Source organism: Impatiens glandulifera, chromosome 2, assembly GCF_907164915.1.
Source record: "Impatiens glandulifera chromosome 2, dImpGla2.1, whole genome shotgun sequence".
Lineage (NCBI taxonomy): Eukaryota > Viridiplantae > Streptophyta > Magnoliopsida > Ericales > Balsaminaceae > Impatiens > Impatiens glandulifera.
In genome coordinates this window covers 61,176,813-61,194,261 of record NC_061863.1, presented here as the reverse complement: position 1 = coordinate 61,194,261, position 17,449 = coordinate 61,176,813, and the positions used below count along the sequence as shown (strand labels likewise).

At 31.5% G+C, this 17,449-nt stretch overlaps 2 protein-coding genes across 2 annotated transcripts; one reads left to right on the top strand and one right to left on the bottom strand.

Annotated features, from left to right (window-relative positions):
- Window positions 1–4,438: 4,438 nt before the first annotated feature.
- On the top strand, window positions 4,439–7,186 carry LOC124925433 (receptor protein kinase-like protein ZAR1). The gene is made up of 2 exons (XM_047465431.1): window positions 4,439–6,105; window positions 6,187–7,186. Exons 1-2 carry the CDS (start codon window positions 4,668–4,670, stop codon window positions 6,756–6,758), a joined length of 2,010 nt encoding a protein of 669 aa, XP_047321387.1. The 5' UTR covers window positions 4,439–4,667; the 3' UTR covers window positions 6,759–7,186.
- Window positions 7,187–7,437: 251 nt separating this feature from the next.
- Window positions 7,438–9,862, bottom strand: LOC124925432. Its single transcript, XM_047465430.1, has 2 exons — window positions 8,586–9,862; window positions 7,438–8,509 (listed from the first exon to the last, which is right to left on the bottom strand). Exons 1-2 carry the CDS (start codon window positions 9,788–9,790, stop codon window positions 7,636–7,638), a joined length of 2,079 nt encoding a protein of 692 aa, XP_047321386.1. The 5' UTR covers window positions 9,791–9,862; the 3' UTR covers window positions 7,438–7,635.
- Between the last annotated feature and the right edge of the window lie 7,587 nt (window positions 9,863–17,449).

Sequence of the window (17,449 nt, the reverse complement as noted above, 5' to 3'; positions counted from 1 at the left end):
AAAAGGTTATAAACTAAAGTGAGATTATTATTAAAAAAACTGTGGTAACTTTCTAAAATAATAATAATAAAAAATAAATGATGAGGTAAATTTATACATTTATAGTTTTCTTTATATTTAGGAGAGTAGCGTGACCCATTAACGATTTTAATTTCTTAGGGACCTATATTTTTGAGTTACATAACTCGTTTTATTTTTCGAAATAATACAGAAAAACTGACACAAGTTGTCTGTCTCCATTCCATAATTAACCTATTTGTTCTTTCTTTGGTAAAAGTAATAGGATTGGAGATTGAATAGCAACTATTGAACCAAAAGTTGTAAATAATATTTACGTTGAAGCAAAATATGCAGTATACATACCAGCAGCCGGCCAACTGATCCTAGGGCTGCAAACCGTCTGAAAGTTATGACTTTTGTGAGTGTCAGATTTGGTCTCGATGTGCTTTTAACTTTTGATATTAATGTTGAAAACCAAACACTTTAATATATGATTCAATATAGCTAGCTAGCTAGCTAGTTAGTTACATGAGTTGGATAAATAGGGTCCTTCTTCATTAGACCCGGGATGTTTCAAAAGTGTCTGTCTGTCTAAAAAAATATGCTGAATTCTATAATTATGAATATGTTTTACTGACCAATCCTTGTCTTACCCACATTTTAAATAATTTTTCTCAAATATCCACATTTTCATTCATATTTCTAAACTACTCACAATTCTCTTTCTAAATTATTAATAATCCTTTTAATTATCCTTTTTTAAATATATATAATCAAAACTAATAATACATATGTTAAACAAAAATATATTACATAAATATTAAAATAACACATATATTTTATTTTTAGTTAATTTGATAAAGAAAATATATATATAATTAAAATTAAACATTCTAAATTAAATAATTTAAATAAATATTAAAAACTAAATTAAATATTATATACTAAAATAAAATATATTATATTATATAAATATTAAAATAATATATATATTACATAAATATTAAAATAATATATATATTACAGAAATATTAACCTAACATACATGTATACTTTATACGTAAAATATATTATATACTAGAATAAAATATATATTACATAAATATTAACCTAACAAGTATATTTTATGCGTAAAATATTATAAATATGTTAAAGTTTATGTAATTTATTTTATTTTAAGGTTTTTTAAATTATATTTTTATAAATATTTTAAGGTTATGTAATTTAATTTAAGATTTAATTTAATTTATTCTATTTAAGATTTATGTTATATATTTTATTTTAATTATTTAATTTATTATTATTTAGTTTTAATTATATATATTATATTTATAAAATTAAGTAAAAAATATATGTGTTAATTTAATATTTATTTAATATATGTGTTATTTTAATATTTATATAATATAATATATTTTAGTTTAATTTATAATATTTAATATAATATTTAATTTTAATTATATATATTATATTTATAAAATTAAGTAAAAATAAAATATATATGTATTATTAATTTTAATTATATATAATTAATTTTAATTATATATATTTATAAAATAAGGTAATTAGTGGATTTAATGTGGAATAGGTGTAATTAACATGTTAATTAATAATTTAGAGAGAAATGTGGATAGTTTGGAAATGTGGAAAAAAATGTGGGTATTTTAGAAAAATTGTTTGAGAGGTGGGTAAGACAGAAATTGATTCTATGTTCTACCCTTATTAACAATTAATTATTGTCTCACCCACATTTCAAACAATTTTTTCAAACTATCCACTTTTTTATTCACATTCTCATACTACCCACATTTTTATTCACATTCTCAAACTACCCACATTTTTATTCACATTCTCAAACTACCCACCATTCTCTCTCTAAATCATTAATTAACATTTTAATTCCTCATTTTCCACATTAAATATAATAATTACTTTATTTTATAATTTTATATAATAAAAATTAATATATATATATATATATATTATTTTTATTTATTTTTATAAATATAATATATATAATTAAAATTAAACATTATAAATTAAATAATTCATTTAAATATTATAAATTAAAATAAAATATATTATATTATATTAATATTAAAATAACATATATTACATAAATATTAAATTAACACATATATTTTGTTTCTACTTAATTTTATAAATATAATATATATAATTAAAACTAAGCAACAACAAATTAAATAATTAAAATAAATATTATAAACTAAAATAAAATATATAACATAAACCTTAAATAAACTAAATTAAACTAAACCTTAAAATAAATTACATAAACCTTCAAATATTTATAAAAGTATCAATTTAAAAAACCTTAAAATAAAATATATTACATAAATTTTAAAATATTTATAATATTTTACGCATTTACATAAAATATATGTTAATATTTATGTAATATATATATATATTATTTTAATATTTATATAATATAATTATATATTTTATTTTAATAATGTTATTAAAATTTTATGTATTTTATTTTATTTTAGTGTATAATATTTTATTTTAGTTTGTAATATTTATTTAAATTATTTAATTTAAAATGTGTAATAATTAATTATATATATTATTGTTAGGATCTAGGTCGCGACTGGGGGACCGGGGTTGGGCCGGTTAGCGCGTCTCACTCAAAATGTGGTGATTAATCCGGTTAGAAATTAACACCGGGGTTTCAATACTACACAAACTGTCACAAACCCTTGAACCAGGTTCAAGCGCGGAAGAGGTTTGTTTCAGGTTGAAGCAGCACACTTACAGGATAGACAGAACCGATTTTTAGTGAGACAAGTTTGGAAGTTTGCTAGGTCGGTTTTGTAACTCGGTGATTCGGTTTAGGTAGTGTAGAGTCGGTCAAGGCGGTGTAGGTAGGTTAGTACAGATCGGTTAGAATGTAGAACCGGCAGAAAGTAAATAACAAGACAAGTTTTTATGGATGTTCGGAGATAAAACTCTTACGTCACCCCTTCCTCTCGAAACCGCGAGAAGGATATTCACTAAGGAATACAAATACAATCCGATCGAGACTTATTTCCTGCTCGATAACACCCGTACAATTTACACCGAAATTATAAATACACACTTCAATTTAGCACTTAAGCTTTTCTAGAGATAGAACACAATCTTATCACTTGTAAATTAATTGTCCACTTTGTCCCACATTTACTCCTCTTCAGCTGCTCCTTTTATAGGTGAAATATGTCAACGGTCATATTTAATTTTTTGAATTTGATTGGTTGAGTAGAGGTTCAGTGATTCAGACCTGGCGGTCAACATTTCAGGCCTGGCTATCTGTTCTTCCAGTATGTAGGACAAACCGGCTCGGTTTGTCTTTTACTCAATGTGGTAACGGTCGGTTGGACAATTGTCTATACTTGGAAGATTGCCTTTCTGATTTATCCTGAAGTGGAAAGATCTTGTAGGACAGTTTTCTGCCGCCTGCAGACTGTCCTCAGACTTGTATGAATATGGAAATGTTCAGTCTGTTCCTTTGGTATCATTCTCAACAGATACCCGAAGTATCTTCTTATGCTGGTCGGTTATTTATCTTCACCGGATGGCTTCCGGTCTGGTCGGTTTAACCAGATGGCTTCCGGTTATTCCTTTGGCTTCTAACTGACCGGTTGTCTGGTGTTTAATCAGGAGTTTAGTTTTGACCGATCTTGCCTTTTTTGTGCGGTCATTTTCTGGTCAGTTTAAGTGTTTGACCGGTTGAGCTTCTTAACCGGTTCATTGGTTTGTCCGGTCCGGTTCTTTGTCTGTTCCTGCATAGGAGGTTTATTTATGTTAAGTTCTATTAACCGGTCTAATTTTATCTAACAATTATATTTATAAAATTAAGTAAAAATAAAATATATGTGTTATTTTAATATTTATATAATATATTTTATTTAATATATGTATTATTAATTTTAATTATATATAATTATAAAATAAAGTAATTATTGGATTTATTGTGATAAATAGGTAATTAAAAGGTTAATTAATGATTTAGAGAGAAAAAAATAGATAATTTAGAAATATATATGAAAAAGTAGGTAGTTTAGAAAAAATTGTATGAAAGGTGATTGGTACAGAATTTGCTAATTCAAAATAGTAATAAAAAGGGAAAGACAGCTAATTTGAAGATCAAAACCAGTCAATTAAAGAAGATGACCCCAGGTCTCCTCCAGCCTAGCTTAGGTAAAAGGGAAAGACATAAAATCAAACCCGAATGATTCCCGACAACATATATAGATCTCATCCAAAACACACTAAAAGAAACATAGATAATAATAATAATATCACATTATTTTACAGAGCATAGGTCCCCACGAACCAGATCAAGGCATGCCGAGCCAAGCTCCATTTGAATATGCTTTCTAAATTGTCTATAGAAGAACTTGCAAATAAAGAATCCAACTTTACCTTTACTTACAAAACTAAAATAAAATAAAGAATCTTACTTTACCTTTCTTCATTAACAGTTGTCAGATGTCAGTCTTAGCCATTTCTCCTCCTCCCTCTCTCTTTTCTCTCAACAGTTCTTTCTATCCGCATTGCTCTCTGCTTCGCTTCACTTCACTTGACTTGCTCGTCCACTGTCCAAGAAAGGTAAGTAATTAAGGTCTTTGATATTTCCGTTTCCAACCGCCACTTTTCTGGAGATGTTCGCTTTCTTTCCATTTCTGTATCTACTTTCCAGCTTCCATTTAGTAATAATACTTCAGGTGAACGGTTTAAACACTGAAGGTTATGCTCTCCTGTCCTTTAAACATTCTATTACTAACGACCCACAAGGAACACTCAACAACTGGAACTATTCCCATGAAAACCCTTGTTCTTGGAATGGTATTACCTGCAAACAATACAATGTTATATCCATTACCCTGCCAAAGAAGAACCTCTCCGGATTTATCTCCCCTTCTCTAGGATCTCTGTCTCAGCTCAGGCATCTTAACTTAAGAAACAATAACTTCTCTGGGACGTTACCGACTGACCTCTTCAAAGTCGTAGGGCTTCAAAGTTTGGTTCTTTACGGAAACTCTCTTTCTGGGTCTATTCATCCTGGTATTGGGGAGCTCAAATATGTTCAGGCTTTAGTTCTGTCACAAAATTTCTTCAATGGGTCATTGCCTTTGTCCTTAATCGATTGCAAGAGATTGAGAATCCTTGATTTAAGCCAGAACAATTTTACCGGTTATCTCCCAACTGGATTCGGATCTAATTTGGTATTGCTGGAGAAACTCGACCTCTCGTTCAACAGATTTGCTGGTCCAGTTCCTTCCGATTTGGGTAATTTGACCAATTTACAAGGAACTGTTGATTTGTCTCATAATCTTTTCAATGGTTCAATCCCGACCAGTCTTGGTGATCTACCTGAAAAGGTTTATATTGATCTAACTTACAACAATTTAAGCGGGTCGATACCGCAGAATGGCGCTCTTGTGAACAGAGGACCGACAGCTTTCATTGGAAATCCCGGTCTTTGTGGCCCTCCTTTGAGAAATCCTTGTTCATGGGATAAACCTAGTTTGAATTCATCGTACCCATTCATACCTATTGATTACCCGCCTCAAAAAGCTCCGGATGGTTCTAGAAACCGAACCGGGGAGCTCAGTAAAACCGTTCTTGTTGCGATTCTTGTCAGCGATGTTATTGGCATATGCCTTATCGGGCTGCTGTTCTCGTACTGCTATACAAAAGGGAGACGAATGTGGAAGAAAGAGTGTTTGTTGTGCTTTAGAAAAAAGGATGAATCTGAAACCTTGTCTGAAAATGTGGAACATCTTGATCTGGTTCCTTTGGACGGTCAGCTCGAAATTGATCTAGACGAGTTGCTGAAGGCTTCGGCTTTTGTGTTGGGGAAGAGCGGGATAGGGATTGTTTACAAAGTTGTTCTTGAAGATGGGGTTACTTTGGCAGTTAGAAGATTGGGAGAAGGCGGTTCACAGAGATTGAAAGAATTTCAGACTGAAGTTGAAGCTATTGGAAAACTTAGACATCCAAACGTTGTAACACTCAGAGCCTATTACTGGTCTGTTGATGAGAAGCTTCTAATCTATGATTACATCCCAAACGGAAACCTTTCAACTGCTATTCATGGTAAATTAATCTCTTTTGTATAGTTTTTAGTTTAGTAGTGATAAACCTGAAATAATTTTCTTGTTCTTGTGGATTTGACAGGGAAGGACGCATTTTCATGGGATATTAGACTGAAGATTATGAAGGGAATTGCAAAAGGTCTTGTTTATCTACACGAATACAGCCCAAAAAGATATGTACATGGTGATTTGAAACCGAGCAATATACTGTTGGATGAAAATATGGATCCGAAAATTTGTGACTTTGGACTTGGGAGGCTGGCTAATATAGCTGGAGGGTCCCCAAGGGCGGTTGGAACTAGTGGGATGAAGAAAACCGAAAGTGGAGGATTGAAGTCGGGGTGGTATTATCAAGCCCCGGAGGCAGGGAAAAGTCTGAAAGCATCGCAAAAGTGGGATGTTTATTCGTTTGGAGTAATACTGATTGAGATGATAATGGGAAGAATGGATGCTATTGAGTTGATGAAGTTGTGGATAGAAGAGAAGAAGCCACTGTGTGATGTATTGGATTCGCGGTTGGTTGAGGATATAGCGGAGAATGAGAAAGAGGAGGAAGTTATGGGAGTTGTAAAGATTGCGATGTCGTGCATAGAAGAGGGCTGCCCGGAGAGGAGACCTTCGATGAGGCATGTGTTGGAAGCACTGGAACGATGAACAGACAGGATTTTTAGTAGTAATAGGATGCTTCATTCTTGTATATTATTAATAGTAGTAAGATTTGTTATTTGATTGTTGTTGTTTATGTTGATATCAATCAGGTGACTTTTTAAGATTGACTTGATTGATTTCATTTATACAAGAGCTTGTTTGATGTAGGGTGGGTTATTTTATAAAAATCTAGGTTACTCACCATGGTTCCTCCTTAGGTACGAAGTGGATCATCTTGACAGGGATCATCTAGGGTTGCTGTGAGATTAAGGAAATTAGTCCTGTTAGTAATCTTGTGTAATTTTGATTTTAAGAAGTTAAGACTTTGTATGAATAAAATAAAAACACAAAGATTCCAACTCCCAACATATCTATAGCTAAGAAGAAGAGATCTTCACTGTGATTCATTCCTGAGTCCTAAAACCAATTCGACATGAGAAAACAAGCAAAACCCTAAATAGCCTCTTCAACCCGCAAGAAGAAGAAGAAACCGAAACTCATATCCAATCTGTATCAGATTCAACAACAACCAACTGAACAAATTACAGATAAGAGGTAACCAACAACAAAGATGGCTTGAAACTTGGATTTCCTTGGCATGTATAATCCCAAAACACAACAGATAAAAAAATACCACTATAAGAAGACTCATATCTTTACACACCCATATATATGATATTGCGAGTGAATCAAACATAATATATCAACATCATCATAAAATGTATCAAGAATTTTGTTTTGAAGAATCCTTATCATAAACACAACCACAAACCAATATTAATAATAATATGAATATCAAATAATAATATCAATAAAGACACTAGAGTAAGTACCCTCCTCCTCTGTATAGCCACAACCAACCTGCAAAATTGTTTCTTCTCACCTACAATGGTTGTGAAGTCCTCATCTGCTGCTTCATGCTTTCTCCTGGGAGCTGAGAGGAACCACCAGCAGCTTCTGACATAGCAGTAGCCATGGGAGGAGGAGCTGATGAGATGATGTTTTGATACTGACCAGTCATCATTTGTTGCGGGGGCAACTGCTGGGTGGTGTAAAATATCTGCCCGTGTGTCGGGTGGTGTTCAACATATTCATATCCATAATTCCCATTATTATTTGCACCAGAAGTAGGTGCTGCAGCAGTCATGGAATGAGAAGGATGATGAATCTGAGAGTATCCAATGTATTGTGGTTGATGTTGACTAGAACCCACTTGAACCAACTGCTGAGGTCCTGATCCTCCTCCTGCTCCTGCTGCACCAGTCCTATACATGGCCGAAGCCATTTCCTGTTTACCGGCAATCATGGCTTGACTTGAAGGGACAGTACCAGTCGCAGCAGCAGCAGAAGCAGAACCATCACTGTAGTTTGATGGGTGAACTGGCATGTTGTAGGCTGGTGGTGGTCTAGCTTGAACGTAAATAACTTGGTGAGGATGATGGAGTGCTTGGTGCTGGGTAGGGTATAATGAATAATAAGGAGATATTGGTTGCTGGTGAATGTAATGTGTCCCAGCCTGAATGAACTGCTGTGAAGGTTGTTGTTGTTGCTGCTGTAGATTTATTTGCTGATGTTGCTGCTGCTGCTGATGATCGAATTGTGTAGGCAGTAAATATGTAGAATTCAGATCGGACAGTGTTTGATCAACATGATTAACAGGAACCCTGTTGTTCAAAGAAGAGTTTTGAAATTGAACACCAGGATCTTGGTAGAGCATGGTTCTTTGGCGAGACAATGGATTGGTTGAACTATTCTCACTGTCAAAATCAACAAATTAAAATCCGATCTAACAACTTTAAGTGTAGTCAATTGAATATAGTTAGCAACAAGTACCTTGAAACTGAATCTGGAGAAGCCAAATCAACACCAGAGGAAGTAGGTTTTGGCTGTACAAATGATGGCGGAGGCGGCTGAGACTGCAATTGCGATGGCTTACGGGCTCCCTGATCAGATCTCTCATCATCGGAGAAAACCCTATTTAAGTAATCACCCGAAGCCCCAAAAGTTGCCAACGGGGCAGAAGGCGACGGAGCCAATGCTATCACGGCAGGGGTCGTCAGTACAGTAGGCGTCGTCGAAGAAGGAATCATAAAGTTACTACTACCCCCATCCTCTTGCTTCTGCATAGGAGGAGCCCCAGCAACATTCATCTGCAAGAACTGGTCCTCAATTCCACTCACCTGCGGTTTATGTTCCTCCGGACGAATACGAATTGGGGGCAGATTAGCCAGCAAAGGTGACGAGGAAGCCGATCCAAACGACGAGGTTGTCTCAAGCATCGGCGAATCGGGTACCGATTGAATATCCTGAGCGCCGAGCTTGCTGCTATTCCCGCCGACTCCCTTCAGCTGCGACTCGGCTTCTTTAGCGGAGGAACAGTCATTATTGCCGGCGATTGCGGCGATATCTTCATCGAGACCCAGCAGACAGTCAACCGATGCAGACTCCGAGAAGGGTCTGGTAGTACCGTTAAGGGCATCGAGAAACCAACCCTCCGATTTGACGGAATTCTCGAGGAGAGAGCCAAATGAGGAAGAAGAATCCGGTTTGGATGGAAAGAGAAAAAGACGGAGACGAGAGGATTTTTGGGAGAGCGAACCGGCAGAGGAGGCGGAAATTCGCTCATACTCCTCGATCATATTCTCTAAATCTTCATCGGTGGTAACAGATATGAGTGAATCAAGGTCTTCATTTGGGAGTTGGTACTTGAGAGTAAAGGATTTTCCAGAAAGGAGGGTTTTGGAGAGGCGGTTGGTGAGTTCGGAAAGAGATGAGTTACGATCAGCGACGACCATCCGCGTCTCTCCGCCTACGTATCGGAGAGATTTATCGTGTGGACGGGGCATTATATGACCTCCATAGCTACACATGAGTCGCAACTTGCCGCCGCCGCTAGGGATCTGCGGCGCATGATTCTCCTCCGAGGATTCGGTGTGTCGGGATCGCGGCGAGGAATCGATAGATTCATGACAATTGGCATGCGCCGCCGCTGGGAGCACGGGCACGGCGGCGGCGGAAGGCGGCGGTGGAGGTTCCATGGAGGTGGATCCTCGTCTGTGTGCTCTTCGGGGGTCCGAAGTCGTTTTAAGAGAGAGAAAAAGGGGTCAGAAAGTATGGAGTTGGATGCTCTTATACTTGGCAAAGACAGCTGGCTCTTTATTGGCATTATTTTTTTTAATTATTTTATTCAATATACGAACTAGTCTAATTATTAACAATAAAGTCCATTTCCACCCTCAAAATACTTATACACTTAACAAAATTAACTTTTATTTTTTTTATTAATTTACTTTTATTTTTTTAAATTATAAAAACACCCCGACCATAATCCCCGCTTCCCGCTTCCACTTCAAGTAAAAATTAAGTCCGTGACATTTTGATCTCTTATGTCAACTATTTTCCTAGAGATTATCTTTCTATTTATTGTCAATCATTACTAAAAATAAAAAATAAACATTGTGGTAAAGAAACGTTCGTGTTAATAGTTATAATAAACGTTGTGGTGTGGTAAAGAAACGTTCAAGCTATAAAAAAAAAAAAAACAAATTGATTTGTAAGCATCAAATTCCTATAATGGAAAATGATTGAGGCAAGAGAAAATTAAAAAAAATACAATAAATTTTAATATAAATCACTTAACTTGGCTAGTAAAACAAATTACTGCTTCACGTAAAGCAATTTTCAATTTAAGGTAAAATATTTCACAAATTGTGAATGATTTATTTTAGGTCAAAAGTTATAAACATTTAAATTTTTTGCATATACGATTTTTAATGTTTGAACATTTAAATTTAAAGAACAAATTTTTATGTAAATCGTTTGACTGGGCCATACAAAGTGATTCAATGTTTCATTTAAACGATTGTTTATCCCCTCTTCTAACCTAAAGATGATATTTTTTGCCTCTTTAAAAGACCTGGTTCGAACCCGTCAGACGACAAGTTCCGTTCGCCTGTTTAATTAGTTATGTGTGTTTATGAGTTATATGTTTAACTCGCGGAGATTAGTCGCACTCTAACCGAACCCAGCGTTCTAAAAAAACGATTGTCACATTCGTTTGAAGCGCATCGCTCTTTCATTGATTTTTTTTCTCTTTCATCCAACGTAGCATGCCATATCGGATTCGTTGTCTTTCACTGTCCGTTCTTAACCGCCTCTATCCTATCTCGTTTTCAATTTAGAACAAGTTTGCTTTATTTACTAGTACCACCTTAATCCCTATTTGATTATTTATAATAGTATGAAATGTTACTAAAAGAATGTTAAAGCCTTGTTTCTTATTGAGTTATTCAAAGTGGGACAATCTTGTTTATCATGTAAAACCAAATTGTTTAATTAAATTGATCATTTTATTTATTATTTAATATTTTCAAATAAACAGGGTTAAGCCAGGCCGTTGTGTAGGACAACTTGGGCAATTTGAAAATGTAAGTTGTTCCACGTGGTTTGACAGAGAGGTAGGCATCCCATTGGTTGGGTGCCCGTGCCCTTCTTTTACTATATTTCATCATTTTTTTTTAAATTAGTAATTATTTGGTATACAAAATAATAAAAATTTCAAAAGTAGATTATTTTTATTCTTTGACAGTAGATAATAGATTAGTAGTAATATTAATATTGATTAGAAAGTGAGAGAGAATAAGATGTTTTCCCATTTAAGGGACAAATCAGGTAGATATTTCTTTTTTTATTGTGTCTTTAACTATTCTCTTATATAATCAATCATACATGTCCCTACCCCACACCCCACACACACAGAATGATAAAATTGAATGCACCTGTTTATTGATATTTCTACGGTCTTCTTGGATTGTCAAATAATTTCACAATAGTATTATAATATTTATAATTGTACTTAAATATCTTATATAGTAAGTAAATTATTTGTTTTTTAAAAATGAGATTTTTTTTCATCAATCCATAAATAAAATGTATACAAAAAAAAAGTGATGAATAAATTTTTTTATGACATAAAAACAAACATAAATTTCTAACAGACCATAAACATCGATCTAGATAAAAATAGTTTCAAATAAATTAACACAATCATCACAATTTATTTCAAAGCCCTAATCAGACAAAAGCGTAAAACCCTTGTTTTTCTTAAAATTTTTTTTTTTACAATATCAACATTTTCGTGAACACAATTTGTCGAGGAAGTCGATGCATCCCGATTCCTCGACATCTAATTATTGTGAGTTTGTCTGATTTTAGTATTCATGATACCAATTTCTGCTACTTCCTTAACAGATGGAGCTTCCCAGTCTAGCAAAGACAAACATTGAAATTGGTGTTTTGTTCAGCCCAAATTAACATTTAATTTTGTAGTAACAAGTTTAAATAATTATCAATTCTTAAGGTACTACTTTAGTTGAGATTTGTAGGAATAATACTCTATTATCGGTTGGATACATTAAAAGTTTTGGCAAGATTATGGACATTTATTTGTGTTGCATTTCGACCAGTTTGTTTGTGTGGCCTATGACAGTTCTCCTGTGAGGATGAACTTATACTAGACAGTTTTCATGTGTTGGATGTTTTGAAATTTGTTATAGAAAATACAAATTAACTTCTCACGATAAGTAGAAAAGTATTGCATAATAATAACATTTCTCAACTACTCTTTATTTAGATTGACTTCTTAATTTATTTATTTTTTTCTAACTAGTTGATTTTCCAGTCATCAAAATTTGAATGCTCTATTTGAATATCTATTACAAAGTTGGACAATACATTAAAATGAATATAACAACTATAAATATTTCAGATGATGTGACTATTTATTTTATATTATTGTGACGGTATATGTTTGTGTTTGCCTCTTAATAATTTAATTTTAAAAATAAAATAAAATTTGAATTTATTCTTCAAATTTATGATTTTAAAGTACTAATTTGATTTATTTAAACTCTTAACATTTTAAATTTGTTCTCTCATCAAATTCTATAGTTGGATGGGTTTATAGATTATTTCGATTTTACAATAAAAAAACAAAGTGAATTTTTATTTATAATTAAAAATGACTAATTATTCTAATAAATAATATGTAATTGATATCAAACTATCACTTGTTTAATATTATTTTTAAATTAATTATATCTAAAATAATAATATATTATTATTATTTTAAGTAATTTTAAATAGAATTTTTATTTTATAAATATTTAATTATTTTAAATAAACTCTCCTATGTTGAGGACTTTAATCCAAGATAATCAAATAAATAACATAACCTCATGTGGTCTTAATTGTATTTAAGACGCTTCGAAATTACCATTTCAACTACCTTAATAATTTTAAGTAACATACCGCTTAATTATTAATTAACTAGAACTGAAAAAACATTAAAATTAGTTAATCTTTGTAAAATATATCATTTTCTCAATAATGATAGAATTGTACATATAGGTTTGGTATGAATGATAAGATAAGAAAAATAGATTAATTAAGATAAACAAACAAATAAATAATATATTAAGTTGGGAGGACGTCTATGTCGAGGTGTCATCGATTGAAAAATTGAACAACATTATCCTGAAGTTGGGGATGCTTCAAACTTCCAAATTTCCAAATTGTACAACTAATAATATTAGTGCTCTCGTAGTAGTGGTGGGATCACCTACATCTTTTCTGTTCCATTCCATGTACTTACCCATTCATTTATTTTTTTAATTATATATATAGTTGACTATAACTATTTCATATATATATATATATATATTTATACTTAATAATCTTAGTCAATTAATTAAATCTAAAGATATTTGACAATATAAAAACTTACCACTATAACTAGGGTCAGTCCGAAGCCAGCCCTAACCATAACTTAAGAATATATACTTTATGTTTTTAATTTCAGTAATCTTGATCTAATTTTGTATTAAGGTCTTATTATTCATAGTTTTTTTTTTAGAAATGACTTACGCCATTAATTAAAAAATTCGAAAAGGGTAAAATGATTACCAAAGCTGAAATTGAGTTTATAATAATTTGGTTAAAGTTAACCCACGATGGTCATTAGAAATCCACAGTTAGCCTAAGAAACACACACGTACATAAAACCAAATATATAAAAGTGAATAAAGAATGAAATTAACAATCAATCAACTAAAACAAGACCATAGGGGTTGATTTCCTCGGACTCGTCTCTCTTGTCTTTGCCCTTGTTCTTTCTCTCATTCTTTCTTGCCACCCTTAAGTCTTTTTAGGATATATTTCCGGATAGAGTTCTGGCTTCTTTGTCTTCGCTAACTTCTTTTGTCACTTTTTTCCTTTTGGGCTTGAGTTTGGAGTTGAACGTATGAGTTGTTTCCCTTAAGGTGGTTTTTGATAACGTTGCAGCTTTCTATGGTTTCAGAGCTCATGTTTTTGAGATGCTTTGGCTTTCGCTATCATTACGTCGACGTCGGGCTTTCGAACCTAATTAGTGGGAAAAGGGCCTCAGTTTTAGGTTTGGTGGGATCGAGATCGGGATCGGTTTGGTTCTCGTTAATGTGTTCATTATGGCTTTCATTTTTTTAAGGATTTCGATATAGGATTTCTTGACCACCTTGACATTCTCTTGTTCGGGGTTGGTCACGGGCTTCTTTTACTTTTCCCCGTCATCTTTTTTCGACTGCTCGTTAATGACCTCAATAGTGTCCATATTTCTATTCCGACATTTTAGCTCGAATTTTTCCGATTTTGTACTCGTTGAGTCGATGAATATGTTATAATATGATATAATTAGTTTTATCAATTTTGGAACCATTTTAATTCTAAGGTTGAGATTTCAGAGAATATTAATTCTTTTACTTTGTGACAATTGACATATTAGCTACTTTTTGAATATATATATATATATAATGATGCTTAATTTTTAAATTGTCCGGATTGCCGCGTCGAGAGCTGTGGTTAATTTGGATATATATGTGAGAATAAATGGATATTTGGGTCGAATTGTGGGTTGACCCGCCCATAAACTTAAAACGGTTAAAAATAAAATTAAAAATGTTATTTGTATGTTTCGAACTTGTAACCTAACAAAACAAGTACAACCCTTTAATCAACTAGGCTAACAACACTTTATATTTAAGATTCAACATCAAATTTAATGAACGCGAGACATTTTAACAATAAAAGTTCAAATTTTTAACTAACTAATCTCTCTCTCTCTATATATATAATGATGCTTAATTTTTAAAGTGTCCGGATTACCGGGTCGAGAACTGTGGTTAGTTTGGATATATATGTGAGAGTAAATGGATATTTGGGTCGGATTGTGGGTTGACCAACTCATAAACTTAAAACGGTTAAACATAAAATTAAAAATGTTATTTGTATGTTTCGAACTTGCAACCTAACAAAACAATTACAATATTTTACCAAGTGTGATTGAGATGTGGTTTGTCGAGGGATAATAGACTGGTATCATTTGAAAGTGGTTAAACAAATATGAATCAAATATTTGATTGACCAAAGTGTGAGGTCATGATGCTAATTATTAAAAAATATGAATCAAATGTCTGATTGGCAAAATGAAAGTGTAAAGTTACGAGATGAAATATTCATTCAAAAAAAAATATGTGAAAAAATAAGTTATTTTACCGAAATGAATAAAATGTGAAATTAGAGCGTTTTATTTTTTATTTTAATATATTATTCGTGATTTATTAATAATTTTAAATATTGAATAAATATTATTATAATTTTTTTAATTTATTTTTTTTTATTTTTATCCGTGTACATCGACACGAAAATTTTGTTAGTTAATATTGAATTCGTTACTAATTTTTGTTGACGTATCAAATCCATCTATTATGTATCAATATTTGTTATCAATATGTTAACAAATTATTATAAAGAAAATTATATCTTTAATGAATTAAGTAAAGTGTAATTCATCGTTTAGTTAAGAAATTGAGTTTTAAAATGTGGGCTAATCATTCCTTTCAACATTATGAGGATGTCACATCTTAATTTGTTTAAGGTGTTTCAGTCATGACTTTCATTTTTAAATATTTAAATTTAAGATAACCTTAAAAATTAAGAACTTTTAAATTATGAGGAAGGATTAAAGAAAGCTAATTTTTTTCTTTCGTTTTCAGTGTCATATTTTTTTTCATTTTCCTTCCAAATTCTCTCTTCCAATAATTTTTCTTCAATTATATATTACAATTTTTTTTTTCTGCTAATTATTATTATTTTAGATGGGATATATGAAAGAGGGTATATTAGGAACAAATATTGGATTTAATAATGAGTGGGAAATATAATTAAGTACGTAATATATAGTAGTATATTTTTCAAGAAATCAAATAATATTCACGCGTCCTGCCATATCCAATTACCCATACCCATAATCATGACACCTTTATTTATTGGGAATAATATATATTTAGATATTATATTACCTTCAATTATCATCAATTAGATTGCGCGTTCTTTACACTAAACTTTGATTTATATGTTTTATGTTAAACTTGTCCAAATTGCAACATTTTCTCTGTTTATGTAGCTTAAATACATTGTTTAATCTTTCTTTGGATTTCATTTTATAATTATTCAATTCATCAACTCTCATTTATCTATAATTATAAATTAAACTAACATTTGATTTCTTATATAACGATTATTCTCATCTAAACTAATTTTAAAAAATAATAATAATGATTTAATATATTATGAATATAAAATATATATTATTTGATTAGTTTTACCAATTAATATAATAATTTTATATAATAATTAAGTGACAGAGGACAATAACAAATGTTATAATAATCATAAATTTGAGATTTTAAGTTCAAATCATTTAAATAATTAATGAGTAAAAACTAAAAATAACAAATACAGTCTTTTAACATTTCAAGGTACAATGTCTCATCTTCTTTAATAAACTATTCAAAATTCACTTAGGGTCTGTTTGATGAGGAGGAATTGGAATTGACATTGAAATTCTGATCACTTAGGGTCTGTTTGATGAGGAAGAATTGGAATTGGAATTGACATTGGAATTCTAATTCCAATTCCATGAGAATTGGCATTGAATTACAATTCAATTCCTATGTTTGAAAAAATGATAGAATTGTAATTCAATTCTAATTCCTATGTTTGGGAAAATGATAGAATTGTAATTCAATTCTAATTCCTATGTTTGTAAAATAAAATATCGGTTCAAAATATTAACTTTTTAAATATGTTTTCACGTTTTTGGCACGTTTAATATGTTTTTGATATTTTAACATGTTTTTGACATGTTTAACATGTTTTTGACATGTTTAACACGTTTTTGGCACGTTCAAACACGTTTTTGACATGTTTAACACATTTTCACACTTAAAACACATTTTCACATGTTTAACATGTTTTTCACGCTTTTGGTATTCTTAACACGTTTTTGACATTTTAATACGTTTAACATGTTTTTTACACGTTTTAATAAGTTTAACACACTTTTTACGTTTTTGACACGTTTTTAACGTGTTTAATACGTTTTTCACACGTTTAACATGTTTTTCACGTTTTCACATATTTAACACGTTTTTGGCATGTCTAACACATTTTACACAATTTTGACACGTTTAACACGTTTTTTCACGTTTTGGCACATTTAACACATTTTTACACGTTTAACACATTTTTTACACGATAAACATGTTTTTCACGTTTTTCACACGTTTTTCACGTTTTTCACACATTATAACACATTTTTCACG